Source organism: Temnothorax americanus, unplaced genomic scaffold, assembly GCF_048541705.1.
Source record: "Temnothorax americanus isolate GAGA-0224 unplaced genomic scaffold, ASM4854170v1 Scaffold3, whole genome shotgun sequence".
Lineage (NCBI taxonomy): Eukaryota > Metazoa > Arthropoda > Insecta > Hymenoptera > Formicidae > Temnothorax > Temnothorax americanus.
In genome coordinates, this window is record NW_027509442.1 from 3,304,015 (window position 1) to 3,325,291 (window position 21,277).

The 21,277-nt window shown below is 37.1% G+C and overlaps 1 protein-coding gene across 4 annotated transcripts in view; it reads right to left on the reverse strand.

Moving 5' to 3' along the window:
• The window catches only part of Nachra3 (nicotinic acetylcholine receptor alpha3 subunit), an 84,564-nt gene that overhangs the window by 19,488 nt on the left and 43,799 nt on the right, over window positions 1-21,277 (reverse strand). For all 4 annotated transcript variants that reach the window (XM_077411736.1, XM_077411735.1, XM_077411737.1 and 1 more), the window contains exon 3: window positions 1,118-1,235. In XM_077411736.1, the coding sequence (XP_077267862.1) occupies window positions 1,118-1,169 (52 nt within the window). In that variant the 5' untranslated portion in view covers window positions 1,170-1,235. The remainder of the gene's footprint in view (window positions 1-1,117; window positions 1,236-21,277) is intronic.

Genomic DNA, 21,277 nt, shown 5'->3' on the forward strand with positions numbered 1-21,277 from the left:
AGAATTATCTAAAAAAATATATGTCTAATAAATATAATCATTAAAATCAAATGAACACTCATTTTAAAGAGTATTGTTTAAACATTTACAAAGAATATTGTAATAAATACTTTGTTATAAAATGCATAAAAAATTATTTGCGTAATAAGATCCAAAAAAGTTTTCGGATTAATCATGAAATATATATGATATGATACACAGTGTCACTTCGTATGGCGATTACTCAAATTTTAACGCTTCTAATAATATAAATTTTTCATCATATTTGCTACAAGATATTATACACATACAACTTTCGCATCTTTAATATTTCAAAGACTTGCGGATATATTAGACCGAAAACTTTTAAACATTACTGTATTCTTATCAATATGTTTCGTTATAATTTTTATTTTTTTAATAAATTGAGTCTATATTTTATAATTCTAAAAATCGTTTCAATACAAATTCTCATTAAAATTTAAAAAATTGATTTTTGCATTCGCTATTTTGAATTTTTTATATTTCGATATCATTTTCTTATTCAGTGAAAAACCTCGTAATACACAATTTCATTAGTATTTGCAAATATTTTTTTCTTTGCATCTGTCATATTAAATTCGCCATTTGAAATTTTCATGTGTTTATCCCATTTTCGTAGTCAGAGAGCGATCCCAAAAACTTTTAAAGATAATTAAACTACATATGTTTCTTTTAATCAGAAAATGTCAGATGTGAAAAAATTAAACAAATACAGTAACTAAAAAGAGTTTATTCTCTATTTCAACAAAAACATTTATCTTTTGATAAAGAAAGAAACGTTAAATTTCCCCTTTCTTGAAAATTCGAGCTAGCATTTGGAATTCAAATTCGCAATTTATTCATTATAGATCTCAATCTGTCAAAATATTTATATCTGTTTATTCATTACGTTAAGAATAGCTGAGTTAAAAATTGTTTACGCTATCAATTCGTGCCCTTTAAGAAGAAAATAAATGATAATCATATTACGTGTTTCGTGGAAATGAAAGATAAATTGGGATATCAGGAGCGATAAGATGAAATTTTCCATCGATTAGTATCGGTGGATGATTAGTATGAGTCTCAGGCATGCGATTCCTAGATTGATCATACGTACCTGATATGAGCACCAACACTATCCACATGATCCCCACCAGGCTCTTCATCATGTCATTGTGTCACGTCCACCTCATTTCTTCTCGCCTTCGTACGCCCCAGACCCCTCAGTTTTTGCACTGCAATGAAAGAAGGATGATCGGTCGATCGTAGAAACGTTATCAGATCTCGTGTCTCAACGTCTTTCCTTTCCATTTATATAATTCTTATTGTTTTTCTCACACAAATTATCGTTCTAAAGTGAACAAGCTAAATATATTTATTAAACATATAAAATTTTTTACTATAATATATGCATAAATATAATATATTAATACATATATCTATATATGGGGGTGTAAATCGAGAAATTGCTGAAATAAAATAATTGTCATTTTGTAATGAGTGATTAGATTGTTATGTATGCATTAGTTTGTTGTTATGGAAACGGGTTACAATTACACCTCGTACTCTTTCACTTAAAACTTTTTAACTCTCTAATCAGTCTCTTATAAACCAAAAGGTATACATAAGGTAAGGGTCGAAATATTGAAACCAGGACCTGCCAACTACAAATTGATCGTTCCTGCACAGAGCCACGCCTCGCCCTATATAGTTACATTTCTAAAATTTCTTTTACTTCTTCATTTAACGCAGCAAAACAAGTGTATTATTGCTGTATCACGCGATTTATGAAAAATTGGAAAATCTTAGATTTAATATTTAGTTATGCAACATAATTGCGTATTGATTACAACTGCGAAATCAAATTTGTAAATTTACTACAAAGGTACAACGCCAAACGAATTCGAATGAAGCACACGCAAAGAACAGACACGAAGAATGTCGGCCGAGTTGAATTATGAATAGGTAATTGTGGGCTATCGCGAAAACTTACGATCGTTTTTGCGCTCGCGCTCGCGATATATTCAAATATGTCCATGTCGATGAAACACGCGATAAGCTATGGTATTCACTTATACGTGCATGGTGATCAAAGATATGCAGTTTTCTGAAAACGATAATGGTTTAGCGAAAATTCGGACGTCATCGCGATCGCACGTGATCTTTGAGAATTAATCAAAGATGTTTTTATTTGTTAAAAAATGAGAGAGAGAGACTATATATTCATTTGATATATTATTATATTAACATATCAACTTTTTAAATAACAAATACTAATAATACAAAAACTTCTGCATTTTTTCAATTATTTTCTGAGGAAAACAAAAGATAGAAAAATGAAAACTATTCAAATAATACTCAAATTTGACAAACCGAGTAAATAATGAATTTCCAACTCATTTTTTAATTAATTATCAAAAGGGAAAGCGCAAAAATTATAACGGTCGATGGGTACTCGAAACAATTGCGGTATCTCCGTTGAAAGACCGTCGATTTAATATTTCCCGAAACTACCCACTGCACTGCCGCGATTACAACGACGGCGCATAATTTTCGACGGCAAAGTGTTTGCTTTGCGCGAAATAGATATTTGATTCATGGTTTTTACGAGCGGGCCGGGAGTTTTGCGCGCAGCTATCGGCGCCAATTTTCGCGCCGGGAGATTTATGGCAGTCGTAAGGCTCGCATTTACGTGATGTCGAACCCTTTCTGCATTTTGATACTTTTGCAGGTGGCGGCGCGACGGCTGGCGTCAATTATTCCAGCGATTCGGAGACCATCTCCGAATCTCTCGAATTCCAATAAATCCTCTTGCGCGCGGATATTCCAATCTTTCGCCGGAACCGGCCGCGAGATTTCGTCAACGCGACCTACGAATTTCTCAAATTTTCTTCCGACTCTCGTTTGCATTTCGCTTCTCTGACTGATACAATCGCTTTAGCGCTTTCCTACATTAAAATATATATCTTACAATATTTATTGCAACAATAATATATGTAAATAATAAAGGGTCTATAAACGAGCAACAATAGTTGTTAGAAAATTAACTTCGTGTGTTAATTTAAACATAAAAATATCAGAATGGTACGGTTTGACTACACCGAGTCTTCTTCATCAAAATAAATTAATCAAACATTTAAAATTAACAATAAGAACAACCAAAGAGTAAATAAGATTAAATTTATGGACAATAATACATTGGAATACCATATAAATAAAACGGGAATGAAAATGAGGCAACATCGATATATAGCATAATAAAAAGTAACAATAGAAAATATACGATATATTTTATAAATTAGCAAAATCCGATCCGCGATTTTGAAGATCGTACATAATTCCCTTGCATAGCCTATTCTTGCTCGACCAAGAGAATTCAATTATATAGCTGATTTCAAAGAAGCTGGCTAGAGCTGGCTCCAATAACTTCATCCGTGTCTTATTGTTAGAAAAGATAACGAGGGAACATCGTGTTGAATCGGGATGATATAGGACAATGGTGATGCAAGCGATGTCGATGACGTGAAACGTACCCGCTGATTTGCTGCTTGATGCTGCGGGACTTTTTTCATTTATCCGTTTATTGACGTGTGTATTGTAGCAATGTGGATTCGACCGAAGAGAAAACCGATTCGCGCTTTAAATTACAAAAAAGCCGGGCGCACGCGCGCGCGAGCAGAAGTTGTCGTTTATTATATCGTGGAAAGCGAATCCCCCTCTTTCCCCTCCTTCTATATATCTCTGTGTTGTACATCTATATTTCTCCTCCTATATTTATCCATCCATCTATCCGTCCGGCTTCCGTTTACCGATCATTTTTACGCCGACGCGATCTCTCTCTCTCTCTTCCTTATTTTTCTTCCTTTTCACCTGTGCCATATTCCAGTTCCGCTCGTTGCGTCCTGTTGTCGGTTTCACGCGTTTGTTGTTTGTCACTCGCGAACGGTTGCATGAGCATTGCGTTGACTCAATTTTCGCGGATCCGATAGAAAATGGGGATCCTCGAAGAAACGGTACAACACAGGGATTACGATACATTTTTCGAGGGTTTTTTATCCCTCGTATTAACCCCGCAATAATAGTTGCTTTCCATTTACATCAAAACTCAGATAATTCTCACTTGTGACGTCATAACTCAGTTAAACGCGCGTTCTTGTTGCATGCTGGCAAGTGCGAGATTCCATTGAGTTTTTACCCACAATCGAGACCATGTGCTTTAATGAATCTAAAATAAACTCACATTAAAAGTGAGGCTATGGACCTGTATTATTGTGCGATAGCTTTGTCACCAAAATAAGCAGGTAAATACAAAATGACATGTCTTACCTGGAGTATAAAATACTCACATAACTGAGTGACTCAGATCACTTGATTGTAAATGGAAAGCAATTAACAACGTGATTTAGCCATTAGCGATCGCGATTCTGTTTTCGCATGATTACCTCTCGTATAAATCGAGTTCCGTTGTACAAACATATTTGCAGAGATCGTGTGATATCCTCTCCATTCTTTTTATTAATAAAAAAAAATCCAATATCCAATATAGAAAAAATCTGTCGTTTTTCAAGATTGTAGATTGTTGCTGCGATATTGAATTTCTCACCTGTGTGTTCGATATAAATCTCCGCGAAACTAATTTGGAAATTAGCAATCAAACTCTACTCTTTCTGTCCCCCCAAAAAATGTAGTTATCGTTGCTAAACGTTATTCCGCAAGACCGCCTCTTTCTAACAAAGTACGCAATGTATTTGTCGGAAGGGGTAGTTTCTCGGAAATCCATATTGGGCAATCGCTCGCGAATCGCGTGGGGAGGGGGAGGGGGAGGGAACGGACCTTTCAGGGCGCGAGATAGATGACGGGCGATCGGGCGGGCGGCCGCGTGAGTGGCAGGCACTTATTATTATCGGTTATTCGGTTCCGCGAGTGCCAATATTCTGTTATGCGCAACCCGTCGCGTCAGTTCGCCAGCGACGAGCTGGCTGGCCGGCTGGCTGTTTGGCCGGCCGGCAACATCTCGCCACCCGGTCGTCCCTTGTCCGCTCCGCATCCATTATTCGACCGACTGGCCGGCGGTGGCCGGCCTGCAGCCCCGGGGTTGCATTTATTTTCCACGCAGAACCACCGATACCGACCGGCAATATCGCTGCGCGCAATAAAATTGCATATTGCACACATACAGGCGCTGATCCGTTTTCAGACCTAACAAAACCCAAACTTCTCATCTGGGTCCTTCCATCAATCCTGGTTTTTCTTCGGTGATAGACGTCGAAGGCGAGAAAAATTACTATTTGAGATTATACTTGAGATCATTCAATTTATCTATCATCGCGTCGCTGAAGATGACTCAAAGTAGAGCCGAAACGTACGATTTATGTTAAATAATATATATTAAATTATTAATTAAATGTTACATAGCGTTGGATCACGCTAGGCACGCAACTAATAACCGCGTTTGACTCTCAAAGCTCACTTTTCCTTGTTACTCCTTGAATCGCTATTGGTCGTAAATTTTCGAAATTGGTCTATTGAAGAACTTATAGAATAATCATATTTGGAAATTAAATATTGAAATAGTTTAAAAAGAAATTACTTATTACTTTGTCACAAAAATGGCACATTAGATTATTGGATTAAACATTTCTTAAAATTAAACTCAAAATTAAAAATTTCTTGAAATAGAATCTATTTGAAATTAAAGAATAATTTTGATTTGCACTTCAAAGCTCAGTTTTTAAAAGATCTTTTATTCTCAATTACTTACTGTTGCACTCTCGATATTTTTGTTGAGGTAATATCAACTCCAGCTGATCGAAAAGTCCGTGTGTAAAAAGTGACTCGGTAGATTTATAACAATTCGTACATGTATAATACGTACATACAGTTTTTACAATTGATAACAAAAACTTCCGTGCGATACACAACAAATGGAAACTCGACAGGTCATTAATCGACACGTGATCGAACTCAATCTATGTACAAAATTTGAAAAGCTTTCAGTAAAAACAATTCAGCAGTCGGATCTTCATCAACGACCGTATATTGCGTCGGTACATAATGGCCGACGAGTGCACCAGCGTTTATTTCGTTTGCCTTATTTCCATTCTATGCAGAAAAGTTCATTTATCGATCACGAACACATTTGACGTTGAAAATAAACGTGATGTGGGATCCTCTATAAAATTTCCACCCAGAAAAAATGGCCTTACAAAAACATAATAAAATATTTCTCATCTCAATATTGTATACACCTCAAATATTTCAGGTGCTTTTTATTTTAAAGAAAAATGTTTGAAATAAAAATTTCACAGTTTTCGAGGGAAATATGATACACGCACTATTTTTTTTTATATTATGCGTTTTTTATGACATATCAATGTCATTGATTTTTTGCGAACAAGAATATAATTTTTCTCACACAATATGATTCTTTTAATCATTCTGTATGTAAAAGTATTAAGGGAAAATTATCTAAAAACTCAATAGTTACGAAATATTTTACGTGCAACAATTCTTTTATGCCATATGCTTTATTTTGTGAGATATCAGTGTCATCGATATTTTTGTAAATAAAAATATAATTTTTCTCTCACAATAATTCTTTTAATTATTCTGTATGTAAAAGTACCAAGGGGAAAAATTATCTAAAAATTCTAAAAAATCAATAGTTCACGTTTACGAAATATTTTATATGTATCATTTTGATAAATTTTGACATAAGATATAAATTATCTGTACATTTACTTTTTAATCTTGATATACTTATACTTTTACGTACAGAACAATAAGATAAATCAAATATAAATAAAACATATAGCTACTTTTAAAAATAAATATGCAATTTACAATGTTCAATTACATACTCTTTTTAAATGAAACCGCTGTATACTTTCATTGAATTTCAATTTTGATATTGTAGACACGCGCCAAGTTGGAACGCTATGTTTACTCGTGGCGATGAAAACGTGATTTATGTCAGATCCATTTTTTATACATCTACATTTACAAGATATTCGGAAATACTCTCTCACATTCGCGCACACAATGAATCTTGGAATCATCTAACCGTTACACAACTCAGTTGTTGTTTAAGATGAGTTATACACTTGACAAAACTTTGGAGCACGTCTTCGTGTTAGAATTCAAAACACATAGGACAAACGAAAGAGATATTGGACAACAGTGCAAAGTAGGCTATTAATACGTAAAATTTGACGGCAAACACATATCGGGATTGCCGTTGCGCTTTGCTCCAGAATATCGTTTAGGAAACTTCACGTTTCCTTCACTCCCGTCCGAAAGTTATTTCTGCGGACGTGGCTCGCGGAATCGATAAACCCCGAATCCGTCCGTCGCACTGTCCATGCCTGGCATTTTCACTTGCCAGCTTGAGAGCTTGAGAGATGGATAATTATCTCCGCTACGTACGAGCAAAAAGCTTTTTAAATGGCTTTCTATCCTCATCCACGTGTCGTCAACAAAACTAGCTATATAGTAAATGAGTTTTCCCGTCAACCTCGGTATACCGAGAATAAGTAAAATTGTACGTCATGTAACATACGTCAAGAAGTATTTAAACCAGAAACACAGGCTGGTCATTTTACGTTTACGAAAATTTTCAGATATGCTTTGCGCGAATATTTCACAGATTAAAATTGTCTTCGTCGAATAAGTATCGACTCGCTGAACTGTGAATGTGAATTTTGTTTATCGCATCCCTATGCTCTCGGTAATAGAAAAATTTATCGTTGCAAATTCTTGCCTGACAAACGGCAGCTCGACCTATTTAACTGAAGATTATGTAAGCGATTGTTACAACAACTGCGACGCGCCGGCGTTATTAAATTCATAAATCGTATTACTGCTGTTAAGAAACTTTATCTTCAGCCTCCGCAATTAACTTCCGCTGATTATGCAACGTCCCGTGGCGATCCCCGTGATTCATTGACGCAGCATGAAATTTTGCTGGAGTCTAAATATTATTAATCATGCAGATTATTAAACCGCGCGCAAAATATCCATCTAAATGAACTACTAATTACGATATAAGTACTGTGTTTCTTCACATTCACTCCAAACTTAAGGAAACCTGAAAATGTATTTGTCATCAAGTTTGAAAAAAAATTTTGCTTTGCGATTGTTAATTTTACTTATAATTCAATAAACAGGACTATAAAATAATATTTCAATAACAATAACAATAACAATAAATGACCCTACAACGATTGAATTAAATTCCATACGATTTGACCCTCTTATTAAAGAATATCATGCGCTTTATATTGAGCATGAGTTTTCATAAAATCATAATTCATTATTAAATATTGTAACATTATATTACGTACGATGAGTATACCGACTTTTGAACATTAATACGCGGCACATGCGCATTTTGGTCCTCGGTTTGGAATCCAGTCAGCCCGATGTACAATAGCTCAATAATCCGGATATCCTCTTGCATTAATTAATCGAGATTACAGCGACTGCGCGCGCTCACTCGGCTCTCGCGTGTAAAAATCGTGCTCGCGGGAGTTATCGGATGTTCGATGGGGATAGAATTTTACTGAATCGTCATCCTGACGCATGTCGCCGGAGTAACGTAAAACTCGACGACGCTCTTTCTGCGCGCAATTCTGAGGGAGAGATATCTATAAATTCGATAGGCGGGGGATATATTCGGCCGCGCGATCCTCATTGCGGGATCAGTTTACGAATAATGGTCTAGGGCAAAACGTCTCTTTTGCTCTCTTCTCTCTCGAGGACGGACCAGTCGGAAACGAGAGAATAATTAATCCGTCTGTCGCGGTTGTTCGCGAAACCATATTGCGGTGCGGATCGATCAGAATTACAAAACGAGCCGCGGTTGTGGAATGATAATACACTTAGACGACACAGGGCGCCGGAGGTTCGATGTGTTTTCGCGCGTTTTTAATAAAAATATATGGGGCACCATATAAAGGGATTACGATCCATGCGAGACGAGTATAAACGAGCGGGGTCGCTTTCACGAGGCCGGTTGCTTCGCAATGAGTCCGACTGTGATGGCGCGCTCTTTATTTTTCTTGCCTGAACACATACACACACGCACACACATATGCACACACGTATGTACATACTCGTATGTATGTACATACGCACACAATAAACCAACGATGGCAAGGTGATCAATGCACCTAAGAAAAACATACAGACTTTGACAAATGACATAAAGACTAGCAAGGATCGTCCGTCAGAAAATATACGCACTATAACGTTTAATTTAACATCGATCGATATACGTTTGCTGAATTCAGCGAAGCGACTACGATAATTAATATAACGATTAACCGAAGTAATTAATTCTTAAGAACGTGTCTATATAGAAAACTCCGCAGAATTAAGAAATAATTTCGCGTAATATTATTTCTTGTCGAAAAATGTAGGCAATACCAATCGATTTTCGTATAATCGTGCGTGTTATATTATCGAATATTAATTGTGATGTATAAATCGTTGCATCGGTGATACAAATGTGATCGCCGATTCTTCTTCCGGTATTCATCCGAGACATCCTGTGAAACCGCGTTCTTGTAAAAGTCATTGACATTGAATTTTCGCGATGACTCATCATCTTATTACCGGCAATAGAAATTCATTCATCGATGGCCGATGATTTATTACCGCAGTGCTTAGAACCTATCGATCAATGTCGTGGGAGAAAAGAGCCAACTACCCTACGATCTCAGATATTTAGTCGAGCTAGGACCGATATCACGATTATCGTAAACGTTACGGGAGAATTCGAACTCTAGCTTCTTGCTTTTGCTCGCGAATATAATTGTCTCAATGCCCTATTGTCTCTTCGTTCGTCGAGTCTCCGATCTTATATATTTCGTTATCGTTTGCGATCGGCTAGACGCAAAATCCCAATTTTAATAGTACACGACTCACCGATACTCTCGGAGAAGATAATGATCGCTTCACTATGTAAGCGACGTAACTTCAGTGGACGGTCGATACCTCGCTACAATAATTGAACCCGCCTCGGGAATAATGAAGAAACGCGATTTATTCGTGGGAATGAAAGATTCAACCGCATTGTGCAGATTGTCGCGCACGGATATGCATATTATAAATATCTGTGTCCTCGAAAAAAAAAAGCAATCCAATTATCCAGATTACAGAGCAGCATCTTTCTCATCTGTTTTTAAAGCAAGCTTCTAGATTCTAGACTACCTATAGATATTTAAAAAATCGTCACATCGGACGAGATATTGGTGGTTTAGAGATTTGACAGATTTTTATTCAGTACACTAACTGTAAATTATAATATATTCTGATATAATAAGAATTATATCAGAAATGATATAAACAAGTAATTAAAAAGAATATTTCTGTAAATAATCATTTTATCAATATCGAAATTTTATCGGAATGAGCAAAAAACAATAGAAAAGGCAAAATGTTCATTGGCAATTCAATATCCTCCATTTTTGCGTCATGAATGTTTATATTATCAATACTGCTGTTCATTTTTCCAGAGAGAGAAAGAAAAAGAGAGAGAAAAAAAGAAAGACATCAGGAGAAATATATTAATAATAATTATTAACATTCCGATGGGAAAAGGGAGGTTGCTAAATTTTCCAGCATTCTCCGAGTCTCACGGGACGTCTTTAATATTGTATTACGGAAACTTCCGCTCTCTAGGATGATGAAAGATACTTTCCCAAAGTTTCGATCTGAAATTTCACTGCTATTGCAATAATGAACTATATACTAAATTACCTTGCAGATACTAAGTACAATTACGACACGAAGGATACTAACTAATGTAACTTGAATTCTTCTTCTTTAAAAGTACACTAATCATTATTAAGATTAAGAGCCTCCGCGCTTGCGAGATTTTTTCGGCATTATAGTTTTCAACGTGCCGCGTTTAATTCAGAAAGTGCGTGCACTTCGTGAGATTGAACGCAAAGGCTTTAATTAAACGCGCTTTTATGGCGCATTTTTGCCTGTCCACCGTGATATATGTGACGTGTAACGCCATTAAATCAACGAACTTGTCGTGGTCACCGGAAGGCGGAAATTCCTGGGCAGTCCCGTCTGACTGGATACGTCTTACTTCTCGTCGAGCAATCCCAGAAATGCCTCGCGGAATTCCAGAAATCCCAAGAAGAGTGAGAGAAACGGCGAATGGTAATTGGAGCCTCTTGTTAAAGCGAAAAGCCATTGGAAGATATACCAAAGAAATGATCGAATTGCATATTTATTTTAGACACGTACGAAACTCAAGATAAGGATGTATACTTAAAAAAATCTCATAAGATTATAAAATTTGCTTGAAAGAGAGAGGCAAATCTCCAAAATAGAATTGAGCAGCATTGTTCAAGATAAAATTAAAACTTATAAGAACCGCTCTGACATAATTTTAAGCGTAAAATCAAATTCGCTTCGCGTGCCTCGTATACATGACGAAAGGCAACTTCCGCATCCGTGTAACGCACTATTAACCCACAGTAGCTAATATTTTAACTATACTCCCGCGTTTCGCGATTAATAGCAATTATTTAGACAAAAAGTTTAATGCAACAGGTGGGACTTAATGCTTTGCGAGTGTATACTTTATAGCCCCGTTTAATACAATGCGTATAATCCGTAATCCACCGAGCGATCCCTGCTCCTTTCTCATTTTACACTTTATATACCTTCCTCGTTATACATTCGGTAATTATCAGACTTCTTATTGTAATCCCGATTAAAATCGATAGATTTATCAATTCAAATCCCGGTCCTCTTGAGATTTGCGCTTGAAATTCACTAAACGAGCGGCTTATTATATATTCCAGATCCAAGCGTCCGGATCGTCGACGAAAGCCATTGTTATGCAATCACGCGATTTGACTAACAATTCCGATTTGTACGCTGCAAATACAAAACGGTTGACGACGGCTGAATCTCGCAATGCACTGGCGCGGGGGAAGAGGGTCCTCCAGGTCCTCCTTGTTCACGGATAATCGAATATCGGAGACTCGAGACGTGCGCGCGTCTGAAAGACGTTGGAGATTCTCAGGGAATCTCATCGTCGGTATGCGGCACATTCGGTATCAGCCTGTACTCCCGCGCATAAGGCAATCGGTACCGCACTCGCGCAAAATCAATTTGGCCGCATGGCACTTCGACTCATGGAAAATGAAATATCCTCATAGCATCGGTAGCATCGCGTTTTTCCATTCGCTCGGGTCGCGGCGCGTGCGGTAAGAATTTTAAATATTCCGAGACGTCTGCGCGACGAACGAGATGCCGAATGCCTCGCTATTATTCGTCTGGTCTGTATAATGACACGTATAAAAGATCCGACGCGACGCCGCGACGATGATAGATGACCGTTTTCGGCGATATACGTCAATCAGGAGCGAAAACGGAGGAGAACAGATACTCCTTCAAGTGTATATTTGAAATAAAACGTATAATGTATACATATAATACGATCCGTCGAGTGTAATTTTGAAATGCGTATATGTTTATCTTTCTTTCCTTTCAGATTTTTTCGTCAAATGTTATATTTCGCACACGAGAATCATTCTTGGCGACGTCACCTTTTCGAACATCGCGCGGTGATGTGGCTCGGAAATTTTGACGTGTTGATATATTTACGGAGTGTAACGACAAACGCTCGTGTTTTCCAGCTACAGAGCAGTAACGCCTGGCACGCACAATGCGCGTCGACGGATACACGTCGATGCATCACCAGGTTGTATACGTTCAACGGCGTGGAAAACTTATTCAACCGCAATAACAGCGATAAAACAATCACGTAGCGAAGATAAAAGAAGCGAAGTCGGTGAACAGAAGTTACGTGAAATCGAGAAGAACGAGATTTTTTATGTTCCTGCCGTCATTTCTAATGTTCTTATTGGCCGCAGTATACGTGCGTTTGCAGCTTCTAATATCACATTTTTAGAAAGAAGTGTTGTAATTCGAAAGACTTTGCCAGATGACTGTAGATAAATAAAAAAAGGAATCGCCCAAAAATTCGAAAGCCAAACATGAATTTTTACTGTCTTATTGAATTAAATTTAAGAGAATTCCGTATATTAACTGGTTACGTATTATAGAATTATAACAATCGTGCTCATTTCAAATGCAGTATTTTAATTACAAAATATAAAATATAATAACAATTGTAATAAATAAATAAATATATATATATATATATAATAAACTAATATAATTATAAAATATATAAATAAAGAATATATAATAAAAATGCAAATATACCTCTTCTATTTCTGGTAATGAATCTGATATAACAAAATGTATGTAACTTATTATTTAAAATTAAATCAAACCCACAAAAATACGTGGAAATTATATTATATAATTTATATCGACCCGTGCGCTCTGTAGTAAAAAATGCAACGCTTAATTAGCACACGCGACTAATTATGCCATACAAATTAATGGAAAATTTTCATTTGGCGCAGTAAAGCTCGCGGTTTTTTAGGGAGCTCTCAAACAAAACCTGTCAGCCTCGAGGTGCTAAAATCCGCCATTGACGCAAATTAAATGAGATTAAAAATCAACTACAACTCCGTAAAAATTCTATAAATAATCTGTAAGAATTATTTTCTTCAAGTATTTTCCAAGAATTCCGTGGAGCGATACACAAAATCCAGAATCCCTCTACAGTTTTAGAAAAGCGGCAAAATGTAGAAAGCACAAGTGAGAAAGAGAGATAGAGAGAGCTGGAGAGTAAGAGTTTCTCCAGTGCGCTTCTCAAACATTTCTTTCGGGTAAACGTTCCCGACGTATTCTCAGCGGTCCGGTGTAATGGAGATTGACTGCAATGATCGAGGCTTTAATAGAATCACGGGCGCGATGTGCGAGAATCGGAAGAAGAAACGGCATAGTCGGGGATTTAGAAAACAAATACGTGTGTGTGGACGCTCGTAATCGCCCGATTCGGGGCTGTAAAAGGGCTGAGCTGAGGTGAGGGAACCAGGCGGCGTGGCGTAGAGGTAGGTATAGATCGCGTGGAGGGGGGTCGAATAAGAAAAAGATAAAGCGAGAGAGAGAGGTCTCGCAAGTAGGTCGCACATCTTACAGCTCGATATCGCCGAACGCTCTTTTGTGTCCTCCGTTAAATTGGGTTACGGGAGTGCTGTCTGCTTGGAAAAGGCGTGCGGAGAAAGGCGGGAAGAGAGGCAGCAAATGTGCGAGAGTACCCTTGACGCCTGGTGCTGGACATCCTTGTAATCATTGAGCGACCGATGACATCTCGGATTGCCAACAACGATACTAATGCCGTAAACGATACTAATATCAGGAAATAAATGTTTTATCTTGAGATGTACCTTGAAAAGACGTGTGTCGTATTTGAGAAAATCTACTGAAACCAGGGGAAATTACAAAACGCGATTAGAGATCTCTGCAACGTTATACAATTAATAAACGATATCTCTGCAGTTTTCCAATATTATAACGTGATGAATTTTATTCATCAAAATATTAAAAATTAGATAGAACGTTGTTATTTAAATTTGTAAAAACTCCTCTTTGATTAATGCAATAATCATGTAAGATGAGATATGCAAATAAATCAATGTTTCTTAAGCTCTTACATTTCTTACATTTTAATAATATGTGAATAAGTTACATCAAACATATTCCTTTCAATAATTTCTAATTATAAAAATTTAGTTAATTACAAAAAAAGTTTCTCAGTTTTTTATGAAAATTATGAATTTTTGAAAGAACTGCAGTTTAGAAAATAATATATATATAAAGTTTCTTTTTATTGCTCCAAAGTGGTGTGTAATAACTTGAAAGAGTGGCGACGTCCAATTTGCATGTTAAATTCGCGCTGGAATATAATTATCTGAATTACCGGCGCAATTTTACGGGAGAACCCAGCTAATATATACGCGACAATGACGAAAGACAATCGGTTCGCGGTTCTGGAGAGAAAAATAAATTGCGATGCAAAGAAGATCCGGAGTTTCCCTCGGAAAACTTGAGACCGCCTGCCCGCGAGCGCTATCCTGCCGGCCGTAGAGCAACAATGGCCGCGAGAATCTCCGTGCGGCACTCGAAACTTCCGGCCGCTACGCCGGAAGATTTGCCTCGCGTTTGTGACGGTCTGGTGATTCTCGACGGCGCGTTGCGATATGCATTCGTCTAGCGAGGGTAGAGTACACGTAGTTAAAAGGATTAAATAGCGAAGAAGCGCGCGGAAGTCTGATTCAACGGATCCGCATCGCGAGTCCGACGTGGCATGGCGTTTCGAATCCACGTCGTAAATAATGAAACTTTAAAGTAAAATGCATAAAGACGACTCGATGTATTTTCCTCAACTCAGGATTTAAAAAATAGATGCGTTCTTCTTTTTTTTTTTGCTTTTCCGTTTTAGCAAAGTATGAAGAAAAGAGCGAGAATGAGAACGAAATCATCGTTACAAAGGCACACGCGCGTTTCTATCAATAGTAAAGAAAGCGTTCTACCTCGAGAGAGTCTTTGTCGAGGAAGAGATGATAAAAGGAGCACTTTTTTAAAATTGTTTTGAAAGTAAGTCACGCCGAGCGGGGCGCCGAATGAATTCAAATCGCCGGACGATGGGCGACGGGAGGAACGTGCAAGCAAGAGCGATAAGAGATGCCGGAAGCTGACAGCTTGAAGTTTCCAAACCGTAACGGCGCTTACGTCGAACGTCATTTAGAGTTCCAGTCTCGCGCGAGCGGAAGTTTCGAAAGCTTTGATACTCGACAGCCGCACGTACACGTAGCGGAATGAAAACGAAAGGAAAATGGAGAACGCGAAAAAGAGAATCTCGACCGAATGCTCACAATGCATTTCGAGCTTCACCTAAGAGCCATCGTGCGCGATCCATCATTTTTGGACAGATGCAGGATTTGAAGAATCTTATAGAATCAAGCAGCAGTATATTTCTGCAGTAATAGCTCTTTCGCAGGAGACAACGTGAATTAAGTAAAATTTATAATTTATCACTTACAATTAGACGATCTCAGAACAGATTTCTTATTTACAATTATATGCGTGCTACGTATATATATCATGTAAAAATATCTCAAAAGAATACAAAGTGTATATGTACCAAAATATTGAAAAATATAATACAAAACTATATGACGTATAAAATTATAAGTAAAATAAATAAAATCTCCTATTCCGTGTGTATCTAAAAGAATAATATTTAGGATTCTATTTGATGCGAATTATAAATTGCCTAAAATGAGTCTTAATATGTAAATTTATAAAAAGCTTATAAAAATGTATATTAAATTACACAAAATTTTTTATACAATTTCCATGTATAATTCAGAACTCTGATTAATTTTCATTAAAAAATGTTTCATATTTGTAGACTTTTATATTGTATAAATACTTATAATCGCACAAATATTTTTCTCTTTGTAATTATAATTCTTTTCTAATATTTTGACTTTCTGCAGCTAATGAGTATAAACTTTCTCGTTTATACGTATTTTTTCGACGCGCCCCAGATATTTTGACTTTCTCGCGCGGCCAAAGTTCACGTATACGCGATCGTCAATGCACGCCGTATCGGCAAACCCACCGATCCAATTATCGCGGTAATAATAACGTGTACGCGATACAAGTTACAAAGTTCCTATCGGGATAATTCGTGCCCCGAAATTGGTCGTTCGCCCCTCGGTGGCGAACCGCGAGACTCGAAGCGACTCGCTCTCGATCGATAGGTCGTTGCATTCCGTGTGCGGGCGTTCGTTTCGCGACCGATGCAATTGCGCATACACAAGCGTCCTAATCGGCGGTTCGTGCACAGCTCGGTTCTCGGCCACGGATGATTGCATGAAATCAAGGCACGGAGCTAATTTGCTCCGGGCGACTTCGGTATACGCGCGATAATCCGACAACTCGAAGCGGCCCGACAATTCCCTTATAGTGATAATTAAATGCCGCTCTCTCGCGATCGATCGGATTATTCTCAACAATTGCTACGGAAAATACACCATTCGCCGGTACTGCACGCTAGCCGGCTCTCGCAGAAATATTGATATCGCGTGAGAAATATGCGTTATCAAGGGTACAACTCCAAGGGAAAACCGATTCCGACCTCGTTGAAAGAGCCGACCCTAAAACATTTTTCTATAGACCCGAGCGATGTTCCTCGCTATTATATTATGTCTACGCACGCTATAAAGATTATTCTAATGCATTGTAATAAAATATATTTTTGTATCGTGCGAAGACGTAATACAAGAAACATTTTAGGAGTAGCTTCTTTATAGAGAGACGAGAGATTGAGATTGTTTTTCCATTAGTGTTATTCTCACGTGATCCTTCACATATCGATCAATATCAATATTTCTGCGGAGCACCTTGTCATATACATAGCGAACATATTTTCCACAATTTTATTGAAAAATATATATTATAACATAATATTATCATAATATAAAGTTCAATATATACATATATTAATATATCGTAATTATATATATTTATTTTTTGTACATTTTTTCTACGTTTTCTATAGTGATTCATAATCTCTTATTTAGAATAAAGCAATTCTCAAATCATACAGACACCTTAAATTATGAAGATAAAAAATGGTAGAACCAATTCGTAATATATACTTATACAATCGTAGATAATTACTCATGTTTCGTTATTTTCTAAATATGGAAAGACTTTTTTATCTTACTTGCTACTAATTAGTATAAAAATTTAAGATGCTCACGTTTAATGCACGATAGCACAGGGAACATCTATTTTTGCTTGAGAAAAACTACAAGTGTCAAATAAATTGACAGTTATACTTCTTACGTGAAAGCGACGTGCACGTGATATAAGGTCACCCATTTCGCGAGGATTATTTCATTCCTGGACTTTCGACCGGCGTCACATTCCATAACGTCCCACTGTTCAAATGAAAATCCCAATATGTCGATCGTCATCGACACTACCAACGTATTCTCGGGCTTCCCTTCGTCATTCCGGCGTGTTCTGGAATCCGAAGGACATGCACCCGCATACCCCGTGACCCAATAAGACATCGCCCGGGATGAACGGAAAAGATTTAACGGATAACCGTTCAAGGGTAAGTCAAATTGAAGGGACAAAGATTGAGACCTTCTTGTTATATTTATATGATATACTCGATTGTAAGAACTTTAACGCGTTCCCTGTCGAATCGATTTTCGGTAACTTTCCGTTCAGGTCGCGTGGATCGCACGCGCCTTACGTCGAGAGGCTAATAGTTTTATTTATAACACATACTATATAACATTTATAAGACTAGATAAATTATTATCTAGAATTATTAGATATTAAGAAAAAATATAACGATGTTTCCACGATGTGATAACTGTATTTTACATAATATTTATAAAGCATCAGTATATACATGATTTTATAAAATATTTTATAATAATGTTATATATAGCGAAAATATCAAATGGCCATTCTCCATAATAATAGATACCTTGAACCAGGTGCAAACGCCCCACGCAACAGAGAACATGTTAATAAATTTACTTCATCAGTTACACCGGAAGCATGCAGTTATGTCCGCAATAATAATATTTTATCGCGCTTTATAATAACTATTTTTATCCAATTTGCAAATGTATAATTTATATATATGTTTTATCACAAATCTATACCTATAATAGCAAATAATAACCGTTAAGTTGTGGCGTTTCTGTCTCAACGTGACTCCGCGCGCAGGATTAAATCCTATTCGGTTACTTGTAAAGCTCGCAACGTGGCTGGCGAACGAAGGCTCTAAATTGTCTGGAAACATCCTCTGCGCTCCGTGGAGCGCGCGCGCGAATGCCGGTTCGCTTAGAAATATCCGACGGGAATTTATTTTAGCGCGTCGACGTTAACGGGGCGCATCCTGCGTGCAACAGGTGATTACATGCGTTCAGCAAATATCGTCCAATTAAACGTCATCGTACCCCAGCGGCCCTCGACATGATGACACAATTTTGATTACGTAACGCGATTTCAAACGCTTCCGATAAGCAGCGACAACACCGTATTATGCAACACAAATGATCGAGTTTCGATACTTAATGGAAACTACCGTGCGAACACATCGACATAAAAGCAAATAGAGCTTTTCTATACTCCTAATATAATTATAATTTATAATGTATTATAAAAAAACAAAGCGAACATTGTACGAATTATAATGTTATAAACATCGTGTTAACTTTTTCAATTGCCATTTCTATATTTACACGCAATTGACATTCGTGTAAATATTAAGTTTGAGGTATTTGCCTCGATGATTTAATTGATCCTGGAATTGACCCACTAATTTTACGAGAAAAAATCGTCGTTGTTTGAATCTTACGGGGTTTTCGAAGGCAATTCGGATCACTCTTCGGGAACGATTTAATCCAACTTTCATGCTTTCGTGTTTGCTCGAAAATATATATTCGATGCGCATATAAAGGGGCGATTGCTCAGTAAATTTGATCTGGCGTCTTACATTTAACTTTTAGATTTTAATTCCAAGTCCAACTCAGATCCGGGTGTTCGAGTAGGATATGAGTTCGCGAAAGTCGTGCAAATCGTTTCAATGCGAGAGCGCACTATTAAAAAGACGAGAAATCGAGATATCTGACCCAACAAAAACTTTTCCATGATCCTAGTTGATACACACGCGCGCCTGAATCACACGTTGTTGACAATTCGTTTCATATTGCAAGTTTCATCACAAACAATTGAAACTGTGAAACGCAAAACGGTAGATCTACTTTTTGATACTGTAACGTTTGTGCTGTTTGTTTCATTATCAACGCTATCGGTATGCAAGAATAACATTAATTATATGCAAAAGCAAAAATTACAGTAGCACATATTAAAAAATTCGGATTTATATGTTGCATAAATCAGTCTCTTTACTGTTGCAAAAGTTATTAAAACTGTAGTTAACGAAATGTGGTGCTGTAAACTTTTTTTTTATCAGAAAAACTATCTTTGTGATTTTACTTTCAATAATGTAATCTATTCTTGCGACGCTAAGACACGTTGAAAAACGTGAACCGCTCCGCTTTTCTTTTCTAAAACGTTAAGTAGATAAAGGTTGCCGGCTAGTCGGCCTTGTGAGAGTGTGGGTCAGAATCAGGCGTGTCCGAGCTGTTAGGGTAGGCGTCAAGGGAAGTATTTCTTAATTAGTGACGGCACTTCGAACGGGGGCTATCTCGAGGTGTCTTGAGGCGAGTTGAGCCGCTCCCTCGCAGCCGTGCCCCTCACGGTTCGCTCGTAGATCACGATTTGCCCTAAGTGCCTTAAGTTCCCTGTCGACGTCGGCGCCGATAAATGATCGTAAACGGCTTGTGATATAAGCTAGTGCCAACCGACGTAAATTGACGGGAAACTCAAGAGTCTGTTGTATGTACATACACACTTATATATGTATATATATATATATGTATAATAAATAATGTGTACAAGCTTAACATCGAGAAGGTATAGTCTAGTCGAGAGCAAGAGAGAGAATCTAAAGTACATCCGTCACTATTACTTCAATGTTTGCATATACATCGTTTACACATGAAGAAAAGTTTCAACGAGACTTTCGAGATGATGTTTTGTTATCTAATTTGTGGATAATTATACTTTGAAAATTCGCGATTGAAGTTCTTACAAGAGAAAGCTATTTTCTTAATTTTTACCAATAAACTTTCCGCATAAAAAAAAACTATAATAATAAAAGATTTGAGATTCTAAAGATTATTTTATATGTGACAAATATCTCGTGATATACCGTTGGAGAGATTAAACCAGAAAGATTAAGCCATCTAGGATTTTTGGACCTGTATGTAAAGCTCTTTGCTGAGGGCTTGTGTCTCTCTCTATTTTTATTATCGTCAGATCGTATGCCAAACTCGCATTTCTGTATTCCTGGATACGTATTATTTGGATTTGAGAATCACGCTTCGGCAGGTTGAAAAGAGCGAGATTGAGTCCACCGATATCGATTCAAATTTTTAGTTGGATGTAAATACATATTTAAGTCCACGACGAGTTCGCAGCGCGGAAATATCGATCACTGCCGATTACGCACGCTTACATAATATCTCACACTCCTTGACAAGTTTAGAATTGATTTTTTTTTTATAAAACTTTAAAATGAAAAACCTCTATTTTTCTTGCTAACCAATGAAACCAGTGAACTAGTACGGCAAGTTCAATCTACAATATATATATATATGTAGAATATTCGATAACTGGCGCATTCGAGATATATAGAAACATTCTGATTAGCAAAAAACTAAAAAGA